At 37.2% G+C, this 20,913-nt stretch overlaps 1 protein-coding gene across 1 annotated transcript in view; it reads left to right on the forward strand.

The window, feature by feature from the left end:
• The window catches only part of Sbf (SET domain binding factor), an 851,001-nt gene that overhangs the window by 413,121 nt on the left and 416,967 nt on the right, over positions 1–20,913 (forward strand). Inside the window, exon 21 of the mRNA XM_067143032.2 lies at positions 12,512–12,722. Within this exon, the coding sequence (XP_066999133.1) occupies positions 12,512–12,722 (211 nt within the window). The remainder of the gene's footprint in view (positions 1–12,511; positions 12,723–20,913) is intronic.

Genomic DNA, 20,913 nt, shown 5'->3' on the forward strand with positions numbered 1-20,913 from the left:
GTGAAAAGATATTAACAAAAATTTATTTGGCATGTTTACTTGTGTATTGAAATGTTATCTTCCATTGTCGCCCATTGTTTGGAACTGTTGTCTATTGGTGAAATCTACCATGCATATTTAATTTAAAAACTGTGTCTCCAATTATTACGTGTTTGCTCTCACTACTGGAACCCCATCAAGAAGAACACAAACAAAACAATGCAAAATACATTAATAGCAAAATGAAAACAAAACACAGTTACTTACCATGAGGGCAGTAGTACAAAATACTGCACGTGGAGGGCCCAAAAAATGTAGGATAAAGGACTGGATCTTAAATTTAGTGCTTGAAAGGTTGCCAGGTCAATATTAATAGCTACTAAATAGGAAGCAAGATTAAAATTAAATTAATGAATTTTACTTGATAAATTAAATATTAAATTTTATCATATTTATGTACAGTTAAATATATATTAAAAACCAAAATGCAAAGAAAATTAAAACGTGAAACAATATTTCATAATGAATTTTAAATTGGGATAAATGAAGCTGATATCAACACAGGCTTCTTCAAATTTTCAAATATTGGTTAAAACTCATATCGTTAAATAATATTGTAAATAATGTTTACTTAAGGTATAGAAAGATTAAAATATTAAAAAGAAAAATCGGTTACAACCAATATATAATAGTTGTACGATAAACACTAGATAATTAGTATACGGGCCCGCAGCTACTAACACGAATTAAAATTGAAATTTGCTACACTTCCTACACAAATAATTACAAGTCACACACGAGGACACACGTACAAAGAAGACTGTGGCTCCAACCCCAAATAAACATTACACAAATAAACGAAACCAGTTTAAATTACAATAAAAATATAGCAGAAAGCAATCCCAACTAAATCAAGTATATCAAGGGAAAAATAAGATAAACATTCCACTCTTAATAACAGAACACGGAAGCACACAACAGGAGCTAGCCGTTACCGATGCCAAGCCATAATCCCATAATCATCAAAGCCACCAAAATTAAAACGTGTCCATCAGATAAGATGAGATGAGATGACACATTACATAATAATAAACAAATGCAAGGACCCCAAACAGTGGGTGGTATGTGACAAGAAAACGTTAAGAAAATGGCAGATATTAAATTAAATGACTTCCAGCAAATTTCAATTTTTCACAGACTCGATGTTATTAAATCTCATAATAATAATTTTTTAAATTACTCCCATGGGTGATAGTACGAAATTACATTTACCATTTGTTAAACAGTATGCCAACAGCTTAGGTAATTTAGAATGGAGGGGGCTTTGGATAACGCTAAGATGCATACATGAGGTGTCATTTAATTAAAGTCCCGAACAATGCAAATAACGGTTCCATACAAATCGTCAGCCAGCAAACGCAATAGCAACACAGTTAGAAGACAAATCCAAACAACAAAGAAATATTAGGCAGGAAAATACACATCAAAATTAAATAATTATAATAATAATAATAATAATAAAACTAAAAATAATTGCGAAGAATGAGTTGACAATCAAGCACGAACAACAACACAATAAACAACTCGCACAAAATACAACCTCATAGACGCATAACTAGTGATTCCAAATCCCCACATAATTTAGTTACATTTATGAATTTAGTCCATAACCGGTACAAGAAAATTTTGTTATCTAACGTTTACAGTTTTTAATTAATCAACCGACGTTGCCAAAAGGGTGCATTATAATGTAGGTCAAATCCACAATAAGATCACTCACTTTTAATCCATGGCCGTACGAGATCACCAGAATTAGTTATAATTTCCAGTACTTACTTGTGTGGGGTATCCAATATTAGAACTTACATCACATTTATAACTTGCCATGCCGGTAAACGGTTAACACTCGCACAAAGTTTTCTTCCTACACTAATAAGTTAAATATAGGTTGGAGCTCACAGATATATATATATATATAAAAAGAACAAAGGGCATAGCCCTAGCTTTCTCTCAGATTAACCAGGAGTGTCCCGCTGCATTTTCCACACACTTCGAGAATGCCAAGATGTCTAAATACCACACTTTAAATTCCTACCAATCTGGCTGTAATACTACTACTTTTCTGCTGAAGGTTACAGATGATATACACACAGCTGCTGATAAGAGGCAGCTTACTGTTTGTCTCTTTGATTTCTCTAAGGCACTTGACTTTGTTAATCATCAGTTGTTTCTAGCTCTGTCATGGTTTGAATCATATCTGTCACATAGATCACAAAGAGTCGCATTTGTTGACAGACTGGAAATTAGTAAAATGTGGCCTTATGCAACGATCAGTCCTTAGTCCATTATGTTTTTCTATTTATATTAATGACATCTCTGAAGCCTTTAAAAGCAGTGCCTTTCATATGTATGCTGATGAATTTCAAGCTTACTTCCACTTTAGTCCCACTAACGCACCTTCTTGTATAATGCACTTTAATCATGACATCTCTCGATTGATAGAATGGAGCACAGATCGTAACCTCGAATTAAATGTGGCCAAGACCCAGCTTCTTTGCATAGGTTACACAAAACTCCTGAAAACTGTTTATCTCAAATCACTTACATCATTAAAAATTCTAGATACAGGTACCGTTAACAATCTAGTTCTAATTTTCGATAGAACCATATCCTGGTCTGATCATACCTCAAATATGATCCAAAAAGTTGTCATCCATGCATATTTTGAAATGTAACTTCTCATGTAAACCACCTTTCAGGCGAAAACTGCTTGTTCAAAGTCTTGTATTCAAAATCATTGACTATGGTTCAGTCGTATACGACGACTTATGTGAAACTTTGAACATAAAACTACAGAGGGAACAAATCGCATGTGTTTGTTATGTAACAAATGCCAGGCATGATGAACACCTAACACCCAATTACATACAGCTACAATGGTTGATCCATGAACATCGGCAAATATCAGTAGCTGTTGCTTTGCACAAAATCCTCACACTGAAGACCCCATCCTACCTTTATAATGCATTTAAACTTATTGAGTCGGTATATAACATAGATATTAGGTGTACAAAAACTACCCTTCAAGTCCCCTTCCGTCGTACCATTAAATTTCACAAATCCTTGGTTTGCACTGCTTCATGTATCTTTAATATTCTTAATCCTTACCCTTTTGCAAATAACACTAACTATACTCAACTAAAGCAGTCCTTAACATCTATCTTCCTGGAGGAGTACACAAGGGGCTGAGATCACACATTCTTTTGTCTAAAGATCAGAAATATGTACATTTCATAGAAAATTGTTTTACTCTCTTAGCTTCAATTTTTTTTATCAAATCAATCAATCAATCAATCAATCAATACTGATCTGCATTTAGGGCAGTCGCCCAGGTGGCAGATTCCCTATCTGTTGCTTTCCTAGCCTTTTCCTAAATTATTTCAAAGAAATTGGAAATTTATTGAACATCTCCCTTGGTAAGTTATTCCAATCCCTAACTCCCCTTCCTATAAATGAATATTTGCCTCAGTTTGTCCTGTTGAATTCCAACTTTATCTTCATATTGTAATCTTTCCTACTTTTATAAACGCCATTTAAACTTATTCGTGTACTAATGTCATTCCACGCCATCTCTCCGCTGACAGCTCGGAACATACCACTTAAGAAGTAAGTATAAATAACCACCTAATCGATACTTTATTAATAAGTTGTCATACTTTATTAATAAAGTATCGATTAGGTGGTTATTTATACTTCTTGATTAAACATCGATACGGTCATGAAATGGACAACTTGTAATACGAATGCTAACCAAGCAGGAAACATTACGAACATCTACATTAATAAAGTATCGATTAGGTGGTTATTTATACTTACTTCTTGATTAAACATCGATACGGTCATGAAATGGACAACTTGTAATACATACCACTTAGTCGAGCAGCTCTTCTTCTTTCTCTCAGTTCTTCCCAACCCAAACATTGCAACATTTTTGTAACGCTACTCTTTTGTCGGAAATCACTCAGAACAAATCGAGCTGCTTTTCTTTGGATTTTTTCCAGGTCTTGAATCAGGTAAACCTGGTGAGGGTCCCATACACTGGAACCATACTCTAGTTGGGGTCTTACCAGAGACTTATATGCACTCTCCTTTACATCCTTAGTACAACCTCTAAACACCCTCATAACCATGTGCAGAGATCGGTACCCTTTATTTACAATCTCATTTATGTGATTACCCCAATGAAGATCTTTCCTTATATTAACACCTAGATACTTACAATGATCCCCAACAGGAACTTTCACCCCATCAACGCAGAAATTAAAATTGAGAGGATTTTCCTAATTGTGAAACTCACAACCTGACTTTTAACCCCGTTTATCAACATACCATTTACTGCTGTCCATCTCACAACATTTTCGAGGTCACATTGCAGTTGCTCACAATCTTGTAACTTATTTATCACTCTATAGAGAATAACATCATCCGCAAAAAACCTTGCCTCCGATTCCACTCCTTTACTCATATCATTTATATATATAAGAAAACATAAAGGTCCGATAACACTGCCCTAAGGAACTCCCCTCTCAATTATTACAGGGTCAGACAAAGCTTCACCTACTCTAACTCTCTGAGATCTATTTTCTAGAAATATAGCAACCCATTCAGTCACTCTTTTGTCTAGTCCAATTGCACTCATTTTTGCCAGTAGTCACCCATGATCTACCCTATCAAATGCTTTAGACAGGTCAATCGTGATACAGTCCATTTGACCTCCAGAATCCAAGATAACTGCTATATCTTGCTGGAATCCTACAAGTTGAGCTTCAGTGGAATAACCTTTCCTAAAACCGAATTGCCTTCTATCGAACCAGTTATTAATTTCGCAAACATGTCTAATATAATCAGAAAGAATTCATTCCCAAAGCTTACATACAATGCATGTCAAACTTACTGGCCTGTAATTTTCAGCTTTATGTCTATCACCCTTTCCTTTATACACAGGGGCTACTATAGCAACTCTCCATTCATCTGGTATAGCTCCTCTGACCAAACAATAATCAAATAAGTACTTCAGATATGGTACTATATCCCAACCCATTGTCTTTAGTATATCCCCAGAAATCTGATCAATTCCAGCCGCTTTTCTAGTTTTCAACTTTTGTATCTTATTGTAAATGTCATTGTTGTCATATGTAAATTTTATTACTTCTTTGGCCTTAGTCTCCTCCTCTACCTGGACATTATCCTTGTAACCAACAATCTTTACATACTGCTAACTGAATACTTCTGCCTTTTGAAGATCCTCACATACACACTCCCCTTGTTCATTAATTATTCCTGGAATGTCCTTCTTGGAACCTGTTTCTGCCTTAAAATACCTATACATACCCTTCCATTTTTCACTAAAATTTGTATGACTGCCAATTATGCTTGCCATCATCTTATCCTTAGCTGCCTTCTTTGCTAGATTCAATTTTCTAGTAAGTTCCTTCAATTTCTCCTTACTTCCACAGCCATTTCTAACTCTATTTCTTTCCAGTCTGCACCTCCTTCTTAGTCTCTTTATTTCTCTATTATAATAAGGTGGGTCTTTACCATTCCTTATCACCCTTAAAGGAACAAACCTGTTTTCGCATTCCTCAACAATTTCTTTAAACCCATCCCAGAGTCTGTTTACATTTTTATTTACCTTTTTCCACCGATCATAATTACTTTTTAGAAACTGCCTCATGCCTGCTTTATCAGCCATTTGGTACTGCCTAACAGTCCTACTTTTAAGACCTTCCTTTCTATCTCATTTATTTTTAACTACCACAAAAACAGCTTCATGATCACTAATACCATCTATTACTTCAGTTTCCCTATAGAGCTCATCTGGTTTTATCAGCACGACATCCAGGATATTTTTCCCTCTGGTTGGTTCCATCACTTTCTGAATCAGCTGTCCTTCCCATATTAACTTATTTGCCATTTGTTGGTCATGCTTCCTGTCGTTTGCATTTCCTTCCCAATTTACATCTGGCAAATTCAGATCTCCCGCTACAATCACATTTCTTTCCACGTCGTTTCCCACATAGCTGACTATCCTATCAAATAATTCCGAATCTGCATCATTGCTACCCTTTCCCGATCTGTACACGCCAAATATATCAAGTTGCCTATTATCTTTAGAAATGAGCCTTACACGTAGAATTTCATGCGTCGCATCTTTAACTTTTTCGTAGCTTACAAATTCTTCTTTCACCAGAATGAACACTCCCCCTCCCACCATTCCTATCCTATCTCTACGATACACACTCCAATGCTGTGAGAAAATTTCTGCATCCATTATATCATTTCTCAGCCATGATTCAACTCCTATTACAATATCTGGTAAATATATATCTATTAAATTACTTAATTCTATTCCTTTCTTTACAATACTTCTACAGTTCAACACTAACAATTTTATGTCATCCCTACTTGATTTCCAGTTCCCTGTTCCCTTATCACCGCTCCCTAGGCCATCCCGTTTCCCTGAATGTACCTTTCTATTACCCTTCCAAACAAATTTCCTAACTTATACGTACCACTGCGGTTTAAATGATGGCCATCCGAGCGCAGATCCCTATCTCCTACCCACCCATTTGGATCTAGAAATTTCACTCCCAGTTTCCCACATCCCCACTCCATAGTCTCATTTAAATCCCCAATCACCCTCCAGTCAGTATCCCTTCTACACAGTATTCCACTAATGACAATCTCCGCTTTCTTAAATTTCACCCGTGCTGCATTTATCAGATCCCACACATCTCCAACTATGTTGGTACTTATATCAGCTTGCCTTACGTTGTTGGTACCAACATGAAACACTACCACCTTCTCCTTCCCCTCCTCCCTCTCTTCTGCTTTCCTCAACATCTGCTTCAACCTAATTCCTGGATAACATTCTACCCTGGTTCCCTTTCCTCCACACACTTTCCCCACGTGTCTAACGATGGAATCCCCCATGACCAGAGCCTCAACCCTACCCACCTCATTTGATCCCCTCCCCTCCTGGTCAGCCCTATCTTTCCTGATAGCTGCAGAAGCTACTTCCTCCTCCCTTTTCTACTTCCCATGACCCTGTTCCACCTGTCTTTTCCTATCCTCTACTCTACATTTCCCTCTCCTACCTTTTCCCTTCCTCCTACTTCCATGCATCTCAGCAACAGTTCCCTGTCCCTCATCTTCCCTCTGTTGTTCTACCTGGAGTGGCTCGTACCGATTTCGCACAGACACCTGTTCTGAATTCTGATCCTGAATAGAGCCCTTAGCCTGCAATCTCCTTCCCCTTAGAACATTAGAACACCTGTCTTCTACAACTCCTCCCTTTCCTTCCCTTCCCTCTTGTACACCTACTGTAACCTGTACATTGTTTGAGGGAGTCCTATCTTCCTTCCTGTCTTCTGTGAGAATCCTAATTATCTCTCTCAAACTTGCCAACTCCTCCCTCATACCCCTCAATGCCTCACCACACCCACAGTAAGTACACTCGCGCTCCTTAGCCATTCTTTACAGGGGGAAAAAATTAAATTAAAAATAAAATAACTTATTTGCAAAAAATAAATGAACGGAGGAATATATTGTCTGGGATAGTACACAAGAATAAGGCAATTAATATACGACTACACTACAATACTACTTAGTCGTGCTCTATTTTTTTTAAAATCCTACAACCCCTAACAGGATAAAAACTGCTGTTAATTACTGAATATCGAAAGTAATACACAAGAACTACACAATTCCAAACTGCAATTAAGCCTATCCTAATTACAAGAGCAGTATTTTAGTAAGAGTTTCTACGGATACCTCTACTACACCAGTACTACACAAATATTTTTCAATAATAAAATAAGCACACTAAATTCTAATAGGATATTACTCGTATACTACTGTACAGTACACTACAGTAATTTTTAAACTACTTTCAGACGTATCCTAATTACGATACCAGTACCGTACCGTATGTCACTACTAAGCACAACAGAAATTAAATTTGCAAGAACTACTGTACTCAAAGATTACCAACGAAGCTAAATGCTTAGACAAATTATTATTAGTATTACGGTCTAATAGATACACACGAAAGATAACAATGAATATAGCAGGCAAGATACGGCACTATCTAAATTGTACTGTATCTATACTACAATGTATCTACACTACACTACACTACACTACACTACACTGTGTTTGGTTAAATGCTTAAGTTTCGAAAGGATTGCCGTACACGAAGAAAAACACGAATATAACTGGCAAGATACTATCTAATATATTATACCTTATCTTCACTACAATTCTACTGAAATGTGGTTATGTGATTATTACAGCTGGTGGATTACTATTATTTTCCCTACTCCACGGGACGGAGAATAAAAGTGTAGTCTTGTAGTCTGAAAATAATAAATAGGCTTGAATTTTTGCTTGTTGATGTTTGAGTCATCAGTCCATAGACTGGTTTGATGCAGCTCTGCATGCCACCCTATCCTGTGCTAACCATTTCATTTCTACGTAACTACTGCATCCTACATCTGCTCTAATCTGCTTGTCATATTCATACCTTGGTCTGCCCCTACCGTTCTTATCACCACACTTCCATCAAAAACCAAATGAATAAGTCCTGGGGATCTTAAGATGTGTCCTATCATTCTATTCCTTTTCCTCGTCAAATTTAGCCAAATCAATCTCCTCTCGCCAATTCGATTCAGTATCTCTTCATTTGTGATTCGATCTATCCATCTCACCTTCAGCATTCTTCTGTAACACCACATTTCAAAAGCTTCTATTCTCTTTCTTTCTGTGCTAGTTACCGTCCATGTTTCACTTCTATACAATGCCATGCTCCACACGAAAGTCTTCAAAAACATCTTTCTAATTCCTATATCAATGTTTGAAGTGAGCTAATTTCTTTTCTTAAGAAAGCTCTTCCTTGCTTGTGCTAATCTGCATTTTATGTCCTCCTTACTTCTGCCATCGTTAGTTATTTTACTACCCAAGTAACAATATTCATCTACTTCCATTAAGACTTCATTTCCTAATTTAATATTTCCTGCATCACCTGCCTTCGTTGGACTGCACTCCATTACTTTTGTTTTGGACTTATTTATTTTCATCTTGTACTCCTTACCCAAGACTTCGCCCATACCATTCAGCAGCTTCTCTAGATCTTCTGCAGTCTCAGATAAAATAACAATATCATCGGCAAATCTCAAGGTTTTGATTTCCTCTCCTTGGATTGTGATTCCCTTTCCAAATTATTCTTTGATTTCCTTTACTTCCTGTTCTATGTAAACATTGAAAGGGAGGGGGGACAAACTGCAGCCATGCCTCACTCCTTTCTGGATTGCTGCTGCTTTTTCAAAGCCCTCGATTCTTATTACTGCAGACAAACAGTAGACAGATTGTAGAGAATTCTTCGTTCTCGATATCTGCTTCCAATCACCTTCAGAATCCTAAATAGCTTGGTCCAATCAACATTATTGAATGCCTTTTCTAGATCTACAAATGCCATGTAAGTGGGCTTGTCCTTCTTGATTCGATCCTCTAAGATCAGACGTAAAGTCAAGATGGCTTCACGTGTTCCTACATTTCTCCTTAAGCCAAATTGATCTTCTCCCAACTCAGCTTCAACTTGTTTTTCCATTCTTCTGTAAACAATACATGATAACATTTTGCAGGCATGTGATACTAAACTAATGGTGCGATAGTTTTCACACCTGTCACCACGGGCTTTCTTGGGAATAGGTATAACAACATTCTGCCGAAAATTGGATGGGAGTTCTCCTGTCTCATACATCTTACACACTAAATGGAATAACCTTGCCATGCTGGTTTCTCCTAAGGCAGTCTGTAATTCAGAGGGAATATCATCAATTCGAGGTGCCTTGTGCCTATTTAGATCTCTCAAAGCTCTGACAAACTCTGACCTCAAAATTGGGTCTCCCATTTTATCAGCATCAACAGCCTCTTCTTGTTCCAGAACCAAATTATCTACATCTTCACCTTGATACAACTGTTGGATATGTTCCTGCCATCTTTCTGCTTTGTCTTCTTTCCCTAGAAGTGGCTTTCCATCTGAGCTCTTAATATTCATACACCTAGATTTCCTTTCTCCAAAGGTTTCCTTGATTTTCCTGCATGCAGCATCTACCTTTCGTAGGACCATACAACCTTCGACATCCTTGCACTTCTCCTTCAGCCAGTCTTCCTTAGCTACCTTGCACTTTCTATCCACTTCATTCTTTAATTGCCTATATTCTTTTCTGCCCTCTTCATTTCTAGCATTCTTGTATTTTCGTCGTTCATCAGTCAGGTCTAGTATCTCCTGAGTTGTCCACTGATTCTTAATTGATCTTTTCTTCCTTCCTAACATTTCTTCAGCAGCCCTGTTGACTTCATTTTTCATGACTATCCACTCTTTCTCTATTGTGTTTCCTTCAGCCTTTTGCAACATGTTCCTTGAAACAATTCCTCACACTCTTTTCTTTCAACTTGTCTAGATCCCATCTTTTTGCATTCTTTCCTTTCTTCAATTTCTTCAGCTTCAGATGGCATTTCATGACCAACAAGTTGTGGTCAGAGTCCACGTCTGCTCCCGGGAAGGTTTTGCAATCCAACACCTGGTTTCTGAATCTGCCCAATCATAATGAAGTCTATTTGATACCTTCCAGTGTCTCCAGGTCTCGTCCATGTATAATGCCGTCGTTTGTGGTGTTAGAACCAGGTATTGGCAAGGACTAAATTATGATCAGTGCAGAATTCAACCAGCTGACTTCCTCTTTCGTTCCTTTGTCCCAATCCGAATTATCCTACTGTATTACCTTCTCTTCCTTGGCCTACCACTGCATTCCAGTCTTCCATCACAATTAGATTCTAGTCACCTTTAGATATTGTATTAAATCTTCTATCTCTTCATATGTTCTTTTGATTTTCTCATCATCCGCTGAGCTAGTAGGCATATAAACCTGCACTATTGTGGTGGGCATTGGTTTGGTGTCTATCTTGACGACAATAATTCTTTCACTATGCTGGTTGTAGTAGCTTACCCACTGCCCCATTTTCTTATTCATTATTAAACCAACTCCTGCATTTCCTCTGTTAGATTTTGTGTTAATAATTCGGTAGTCGCCTGACCAAAAATCCTGTTCTTCCTGCCAATGTACTTCACTTATACCAACTACATCTAACTTTAGTCTATCCATCTCCTTTTCAGATACTCTAATCTACCACAACGATTCAAACTTCTAACATTCCATGCTCCGACTGGGAGAATGTCAGTATTCATCTTCCTGATGATCCCCCCCTCTCGTGTAGTCCCCACCCGGAGATACGAATGGGGGACTAGTTTACCTCCGGAATACTTTACCGGGGAGGAAGCCTTCATCAGTACATAATTCATATAGAGAGAGCTGCATATCCTCGGGAGTTAGTTACGGCTGTAATTTCCCGTTGCTTTCAGCCGTGTAGCAGTATCAATACAGCTAAGCCATGTTGATTATTATTACAAGGCCATATCAGTCAATCATCCAGACTGCCGCCCTTGCAACTTCCGAAAGGCTGCTACCCCCCTTTCGATGAACCTTTCTTTAGTCTGGTCTCTCAACAGATACCCATATGATATGGTTGCACCTGCGGCTCGGCTATCTGCTTCATTGGGACACGCAAGCCTCCCCACCACAGCAAGGTGCGAAAATTATGCGTGTAAATTATCAATAAATTCAATTCATCCTTGGGCAAAGAAAGCCTTTCCTGTACCGTTTTGAAAGAAAGTAGCTGCTCTTCTTCAGAATCACTGGGCGCGTTGACCATGCGGTTAGGGGAGCGCAGCTGTGAGCTTGCCTCTGGGAGATAGTGGGTTCGAACCCCACTGCTGGCAGCCATGAAGATGGTTTTCCATGGTTTCCCATTTTCACACCTGGCAAATGGTGGGGCTGCACCTTAAATAAGGCCATAGTCGCTTGCTTCCCACTCCTAGGCCTTTCCTATCCCATTGTCACCATAAGACTATCTATGTCAGTGCGACGTAAAGCAAATTGTAAAAACAGAAAGAAAAAAAAAGTGTATGTCATTATGAAGCTTCGTTCTGATATGTTGTTTTGGTCATAAAAATTCTAATGATATGTTTGTACTCATCATCTTCTATCTCATCTATTAGTTTGCTTGAATTAGAATTATTTAATTATCACAGTCTATTGAATATCATCTTTATTGAAGCTGGTTCTTTAATTTTCCATTTCAAAATTGTATTTTTTCCTTCCAGGATACACTTTTCATATTTAATCAAAATATTTCCCACTTTTAGATTTGTACATCCATTACAATTTGTTCTTCTCTTGTATAAGGGAATTTCCATCGACCTAGTTTCTATATTTGAGAAAAAAAATTGTATGTTACAAGAAATTTCTGTAATAATGTTTTTTGAATCGTGATAAGTTGTCTGTCCTTGCATAGGATACTGAAGTATACGCATGTCTTATCATTTGTGTAATCTGCAATGATTCCTTTCCAGTAACGGATGAGTTTGAATTACCTGGTCCAGGCTTAGTTCCTCCTGTTCCTACAGATGCAAAAACCTTGGAACGACTCTCTGAGAGGAGTTATGTACGAGACTGGTATCGCCTTGGCCTTTGTTCGAGTATGTCAGCTAATGCGAATTCTAGGCAACCAAATGAACCCTTCAGAATTACAACTGTCAATAGTACATACATGATGTCCAGAAGGTGAGCTTTGTTGCTTGTAATACCTTTTTGTAAAGTGCTCTGCCCTTACACAGTGTTCTCTGTTCACAGTCAGTAACTCGTTATAAATAACATTGCAAAATAAATGTTGAAATATCCTCATTACAATTATTGTGCCTTCAGTGTAAAATCAATGTTTAAAGCAGATTTCACATGGAATGATGCTGAAGTAACAAATGCTTCATTGTGTATAACTCACATTTTTTTAATATGATTCACCATCTCACAAGAGACTAGCTATTATTTTCATCTGTCCTCAGGAAGGTTTTGGAACATAATTTTAATGGTATGGAGATGGATAGGGTAAAATATTATAGTTGATCTGATCTGAAATTCATATGGCTGCCAAATTTTGTTTGTCATTCCTTCCTTAACTGATATTTTTTGCTAAATTCAATTTTCCTGTAAGCTCCTTCAGTCTTTCCTTACTCCCACAACCATTCCTATTTCTTTCTAATCTGCACCTCCTCCTTATCTCTTTATTTCCCTTTAATAATACGGTCCTTACCATTCCTGACCAGTTTTAAAGGTACATATGTTTTCACACTCCACAGCAATTGCTTTTAACCCACCCTGTAGGCTGTTTACATTTTTATTTACCATTTTTCATTGGTCGTAATTGCTTTTTAAGAATTTCCCCATGTCCTTCTTACCAACCATACGGTATTGCCTAATAGTCCTACCTTTATTTATATACTGTATACTACGTTATAGCTTAGACAGGTTATGAATAAATAATGCTAATGTATTAAAAGTGAACATATCACCTGCGATTTTACTTTATTAATTAACATAATCACAATACATATTTCTCAAAATTCTTTAATACATACCAGGTAAACAGAACTACAACACATTAGTTACAAAATGAAATACTTATTCTCACATTCTGTCTGTATTTGCTTCATTAGTTTCTTGGCTTGTTTCATACATTCCTTATGATTCTGTAGGAAAATGGAGTGTAGGAAGTCTAGCTGGATTACCTGCTGTGCTGTATACAATTGCTGACTTTTACCAAATACACGTTAGAGAATATGTGCCACTTTGCAAGATATCGCAACACGTTGATTGCCAACGTACCTAGTAGTCCGGCATTGAAGACAGAGTGTAATAGTTTAGGTTTAACATAGAGCTGTCAGCAAGTGCCATATTTACACGAGTAATCCCCACATATTTTTAAAAGCTTTGTGGGGTAAGAAATTGGGGTGCAGGTTTTATTTTGTATTACTGTTCGCAACCTACTTCACCTAGTATTTGATGTTGGCATTAGTTCGCCAATAGTGAGGAGATAACAAATGCCTGGCAACTAAAGGGAAGTAAATGTATGAACTATTTCGAATAAGTAATAATAATAACTTTAATGTTTCCACCTTTTCAATACAATATATTCACAAAATTACAAAATTATACGGTACTAGTTTCGACCCATCTAGGGGTCATCATCAGCCGTATTGGAGCAAAGATCATTTGTGGCGAAATCCTAAGACAATTTTTTTTTTTTTTTTTTTTGAAACTTGTGTAGTGTGTAGGCCCAGTGTTTCCAATTCAGCTGTTTTTCCGTCAGATCTAGAGGCTTTTAATGTTAAGTTAGCGGGTGAAAATCACTTCCCGTCTGGTATGCCGCCAGCCAGCCCTTACCCTCCAGGCCGCGGCACGGGGTTTATTCGCGTAAATATGGTATTCTTATCTTAGATTATTATATAAATCGAAAGTTGTCAATGGCGTACAATAAATATGGTAGTTTGAAATTCTAGCGGGATTTGGAAAAAAACTGTGGATTTATAAGATCCGTCTAATGGGACTATGCCAAACACAGTTGACAAATCTACATGGGGCTAGGTGTCATTCCTCTGTGCATGTCAGTTGGAGTGAATCACTTGTTCGAGATGGGAACTAAAGGTACATGCTACGGGTCTTTTACGGCCAAAGAAAAACTGCACATTGCAAAAGAACTAGGTGTTACGGGATTCAAAGCTTGTCGTGGATGGCTTTTTCGAATTTATATTCGTTATGGCTCTAGTTTTCTAAGAAAAACTACCATCACTCAGCGTCTTCCAACATATTATGAAGATGAAATTGTGAATTTCCACAAATTAATCAATTTATGCAGGGAAAGACTTGTATACTTCCACAAATAGGCATCGCGGACCAGATACCAATTTTCTTTGAAATGCTGCTTAATTATGCTGTAAACCAAAAAGGTGCTTCCAACATCATGGTTAGAACTAACGGCAATGAGAAGTAAAGGTGTACAGTTATGCTTTATGTAACCACAGACGGAAGGAAACTGCTCCCTTACATATTAATTTTCATGGCAAATAAACTTTATAACAGTGATAATGTATTTTTATCATCTCAAATATGTTCAGGCAAAGTGGCTACATCCGTAAATTTACATGTTCATATTTGTGTTAAGATCACGTGGACCCCGCAGTGTGATATGAAATGTATGTTTATGCCTGCGTTACTCTTTCGATGGAAGGGATGTTAGTTTTTTTTTTTTTTCCGGAATGAACCTTCCTAAAATTAGAGTGCAGGTATTATTCAGCACGAGGTTTATTAGCGTAAATACGGTATTCTTAAATTATTATATGAATCGAAAGTAGACAATGGCCTACAAGTTGCACTCATGGGTTAGATTTTAATAAGTTAAAAGGTGGTTACAGAAGTTTCCCTATTTCACATCAAATAGTAAAATTATATTCTGTGACATTTACAGCAAAGAGGCTTATTGATATATAAGGTCGGGTCACCAGAAGCACCATTGTCAACGTCTCTCAATTAAGTACAGGAAAATATGGAGTGTCTAGTGTTTTCTGTAGTGTACTTGCTTCATGGAATATGCATTAGCAGCTTTTTCTCAAGGAACTTTCTCTGTTTTGATTTCATCTGTTGTCTCATTATTAGCAGTTTTATTTTGATGGTCTGGGCTTTGGAACAACATTGCCGTTTAATCCTCCCGCACTTTTTTTATGGATATGTTTCTCCTTAAGTTCAAGTGCGAGTCATATTTAAGCCTTTTCTACCCTGGTCCCATAATACATTGTTCCGAAGACACGGCAACAATGGTTTTGTGTCGTGTGACTTGGCAGTGGCTAAAATCTCACTCCATCTTTCACTTCCCTGTTACTGGAACTACATGGTGTGGCAGTTGATTATTACTTTCTGTTGTGAGTGAAGAAGCATCAGTGATAACAAGTAATGAATTCAAAAAAGTGTTGCTGTATGCTTTACGTCGCACCGACACAGATTGGTCTTATGGCGACGATGGGATAGGAAAGGCCTAGAAATGGGAAGGAAATGTCCGTGGCCTTAATTAAGGTACATTTGCCTGGTGTGAAAATGGTAAACCACAGAAAACCATCTTCAGGGCTGCTGACAGTGGTATTCATACCCACTGTCTCCCGGATGCAAGCTCACAGCTGCGTGCTCCTAACCGCACGGCCAACTCGCCCAGTCAAAAAAAGTGTTTGCAGTCATTTACTGTGAGTGAGAAACTTAGTTATAACGGAAGCTGAAACTATCGGAAATCATGCCGCTGGCAGAAAATATGATATTGATGAACCATGTATTCACAATTGGAGGAGGAACAAGGAAATGTTATTAAAATGAAAGTGCTTTCCCAGGGCAGGGTGCACAGTTTCCTGAAATTGAAAAACAGCTTCATAAATACGTGACTGAAAGACGCAAATTGGGGTATGGTGTATCAACTGAAATTTGTCAACTGAAATCAATGGAGATCACAAAGGATTTTCAAATGGCAGGCTTTACTGCAAGCCGCGGGTGGATAAGAAACTTTTTTCAAAGAAATGGATTGTGTATTCGAACACGTAGATCTATTTCACGTCGTCTCCCTATTGCTTATGAAGAATAGTTCACAGCCTTGCATCGCCACGTTATTTGTTTGCAGAAGCAAAATTTCTTTTTGCTTTCTCAAATTGGGATTGCTGATCAGACGCTCATTTATTTCGAAATGCCACTAGACAATATGGTTCACATTAAGGGCTCTAAAAGCATTGCTATCAGGAAAGGTGGTAACAAAAAGTAACGGTGCACGGTAATATTATGCATGTTAGCTGATGGAACCAAACATCCTCCATATGTGGTTCTGAAAGGAAAAGCACTTCCGAATGGAAATTTGCCATCTGGTATATTTGTTCGAACCCAATAATCCGGCTGGATGGGCAGTGAGCTGATTGAGGACTAGGTGAAGAGATGTTTGGCAATGTTGCCTGGAGCTTTATTGCAGAGGAAGGGCCTGCTTGTGCTTGACAGTTGTCGCGGACGTACTACATACTCAGTAAAGGAATTCATAAGTAAAGGAGAAACAGATTTGGCAATAATTTCAGGACCTCTACGTTTGTGTGAACTTGCCTTTCAAAGCTACATTGAAACAGCTCTACGCCGAGTGGATGGCGTCTGCCAGCGATAACGCTCTGACACCAACTGGAAGTAGAACTTGTATGCAAATGGATAAAAACTGCATGGGATTGCATTTCCAATGACTTGCTAAGGAAAAGTTTCAAAAAATTTGGAATTTCAAATCCTGTGGATGGTAGTGGGTACGACTATGTATGGAAAGGTGACAGTGATCAAAGTTCCAATGGGGGTATATCTGAAGATGTTGAATCGTGACCGATTCAAACATTGAACTAGTTTTATTTCTCATTGTGGTGTTTTGAGTGTTTTTATTCCTTGTAAAATATTTTATGTAATCATTCATGAGGGCCGTATATCTGAGCTTACGGTATATCTGTACATACAGTACAGTCATCAACAAAACAAATTATACATAAATCTTGAAATTGTTAAAATATCTCTTTTGTGTCTAAACTGTTCACTTACACTTACTATGTAATTTAGTAAAAACTTTAAAAATAGAATAATTTTCAATCATAAAATAAATAAAACCTAGTAAGTTAGTCACTGTATATTAAAATTTGAAATGCTGTCTTCTCTGTTCTTGAAAACTTCTTTTTTCCTTAAATCCTTATTTACACTGCCATAGTTCTAAGATCTTTCATACAAATTGGAATTTCTCCTCTTAATCTCGTCCGATGCAGATGTTTTGATATGAACTTATCTTTCTCAAATGCTTTTTTAAGTCTTCCTGTCCAGTAACTCCTTCCTGACAGCTGGCATCTGTATCAAATTGATCCAGATGAGTTACCTGAACCAGATTATATTTTCCATCTCTTTTCAGTCCTCGACCTTTTCATCTTTTATATCTGTTGTGGGCATATAAACCTGTCTTGTAGTGACATTAGGAACACTGTGATATAGACTTTGCTGTTATATGTGAACAGAAATTCTTATACATAATCAGTCGCATGCTCTAGTTCTCAGATTTGGGTTAGGAGAAATAAACAAGAGAGGACAAAGAAGCACTGAAGTTTGCAGCTGTGCATGCCTTGACATTAGTCACTATATTATTCCAGATGCCGATGATCTATATTAACCAATCCAAACAGGATCTACATGCAGCACTGGATCCATTTTCCGTTTTGGTTTTGTCAGTAGTCAAGTAGAGGCACTTGTAGCTTGGATATAGAAAAGTTAGCAACATTTTGAATCATCATTCTTTTCTTTTTTTTTCTATCTTTATCCATACATTGCATGTGAATAAACTTCATAACAGATTCCATATTGACGTTGACTAATCACGTTATAAGAGATGTTTTAATTCCACCTTTTTCATACAGTTGTTGATATACAGTAAACCTCGATTCTCCATTTTTTGAGAGACCACGGAAAAAAAAGTACAACACGGTAAAATGGAAAATCCGGGAGTGAATAAACCATCAACAATGTGAATAAACATCACAAAAATGAATTAAGTATAATTATAATCTCACAAACACTCCTAAACCAAACCAAACTATAGCCCCAGTGGGCCTTCGCCTTCCAAGCAACATCTGCTGCTCAGCCCGAAGGCCTGCAGATTATGAGGTGACTCGTGGTCAGTGTGATGAATTTTCTCGGCCGTTATTCCTGGCTCTCTCGACCGGGGTCACCATCTCACCATTCTATAGCTCCTTAATTAAAGGCAATCGTAGGCTGAGTGGACCTGAAACCATTCCTTATATCCGAGTAAAAATGCCTGACCTGACTGGGAAACGAACCTTGGCCTTCCGGGTGAGAGGCAGTCAAGTTACCCCACGGGACCGGCTTTAAACATTAATTACCGGTATGCAAGCTCAAAATCTTGAAACTTTACATTTAGTTTTACCGGGGGAACTTCGTCAGTTTCCCGTGAAAACTTCTTTCAGTTCAGCAATTTTTATCAGCCAAACAACAATCGACCACAAGTAGTTTCTAATTCTCTAGTCTAATAAAATAAAGAACATTAGATACAAATGCATCCAACATGATGGTGAGAACACTTTTTAAAATCTTACATTGTAATTTGGTCACCAGTGTACTGTTCATAGCCAGTTTCTGGAAATCATGTACTGCGTAAATTAGGCCTACATCGATTTTTGAAGGTTATGTTGAACACAAGAATATGGTTTTGAATGTAAGTATCTTTTCTCAAAAGTTCTCGAAAGCTTTATATTCAATTCTGCCTGTCACTAATCTCAATCAAATTGGAAAGAGAAAAAATATCATCAAAACTTCAGAAATTACAGTTATTCGTGACCTTGAGCTCAGCTGGAAAGTGCACTCTCTTTAGAAGTCAGTACGAATGGCAAATGATACAAACTTTTAAGCTGTAACTGCACAAATAAAACGACTGCGATTTTTATAACATATTAACACAAAAACGTAACATTCGCAGTCTTATATTAGGACCAAAACAATAATAGGAAATTCCAAAACCTTCCATGGCCTTAGGTGCAACATCTGTTCTGGTCTCTATAATATAATCATATACGATGATATTGAACACAGTAGAATTCTACTATAGTGAGTACGGCATATAACGAGAACCCCGTTATCATTATCACTTTTGTCCGTCCCTTCAAAATTCCTATATTAAACTGTGTATTATCCTTCGGTTACAGCGAGAACCCTATCATTGATGCATCCGTTATTACGAGCGATTATGTGCGCTTGATTTTTTCCGTTGCCGATATTTATGCACCCAGTCGTTATACTGCATGCAATGGATCATCTTCGGTACTATTATACCTGCGCAAGTCCAAGTAGGCATTCGTATAAAAGTTCCCGGAAGCTCCTCGGGGTAAGATATTAATTTCGCTCTTAACATAAAAATATCGCAGGTTCCGTTGAAGAGTAAAGATACATCCTCTATAATATATTCAACCCATAAACTCTGCCGGTGGACTTCATCATTCACCACATCTACATATCTTTACCTACATTTCAAAATAAAACTCAGAAATTATCCTTACACTGATTTATTAGCATGCTAACTTTGAATAAAATTAAATAAAATAAAATTGAAATAATTCTTGAAGAGAAAAGAAAATGGACATTTGATAATTAATCATCTTATGTACAGCGATTCTTGCAGTCAACATAGCTGAAATGGGGTCTTCTGATCTCATATATATACAGACTATTTGTTAATAAATGCCTCTTTGAATTAATTGAATCCATCATTTGCCTTCCTAACTTATAATGCAGTCCAAGCAACGAAAAAGCTAAAGTTTAACCATGTGGGTAACATTACTAATACCATCGAATGTTCCAAAAATGCCTAATATAATTTGATAATTGGTCATTGGGGTTATTTTCTTACAAGGTCAAGGTCAATTTCTTTATTTTCATTGGGTTATGGAGGATTCTTCATATTTGGGAGTTTGTATTAAATTTACAAGATACGAGATATTCAACAAGTTTTCTTTTTTTGTGGCTATTAACTGTTACCACACTCCAAAAATATCATTGTAATTAGAAATACTGACTAGACAATTCCTATATCAACTCTTTTACGACAGTAGAAACCATATATATGGTCAATAAAAGCTTTTCATGAATTAATCCATTGATATTAACTGAGAAATTGTGCCAATCATTTAAATATGTCCTACCATTAATTATGAATAATCTCATTCCATATACTGCTGTGCCAATAGTTCAATGTGACTTGATTTCTCAATCCACCGTTTATTTGGGAGACATTTACTCTCTGTAGGACGATAATTCTTAATGTCCCTACATCTACACCAATATTTATCTGAAACTCAATAACTATACTTAATCTGTT

Source organism: Anabrus simplex, chromosome 3 (assembly GCF_040414725.1).
Source record: "Anabrus simplex isolate iqAnaSimp1 chromosome 3, ASM4041472v1, whole genome shotgun sequence".
NCBI lineage: Eukaryota > Metazoa > Arthropoda > Insecta > Orthoptera > Tettigoniidae > Anabrus > Anabrus simplex.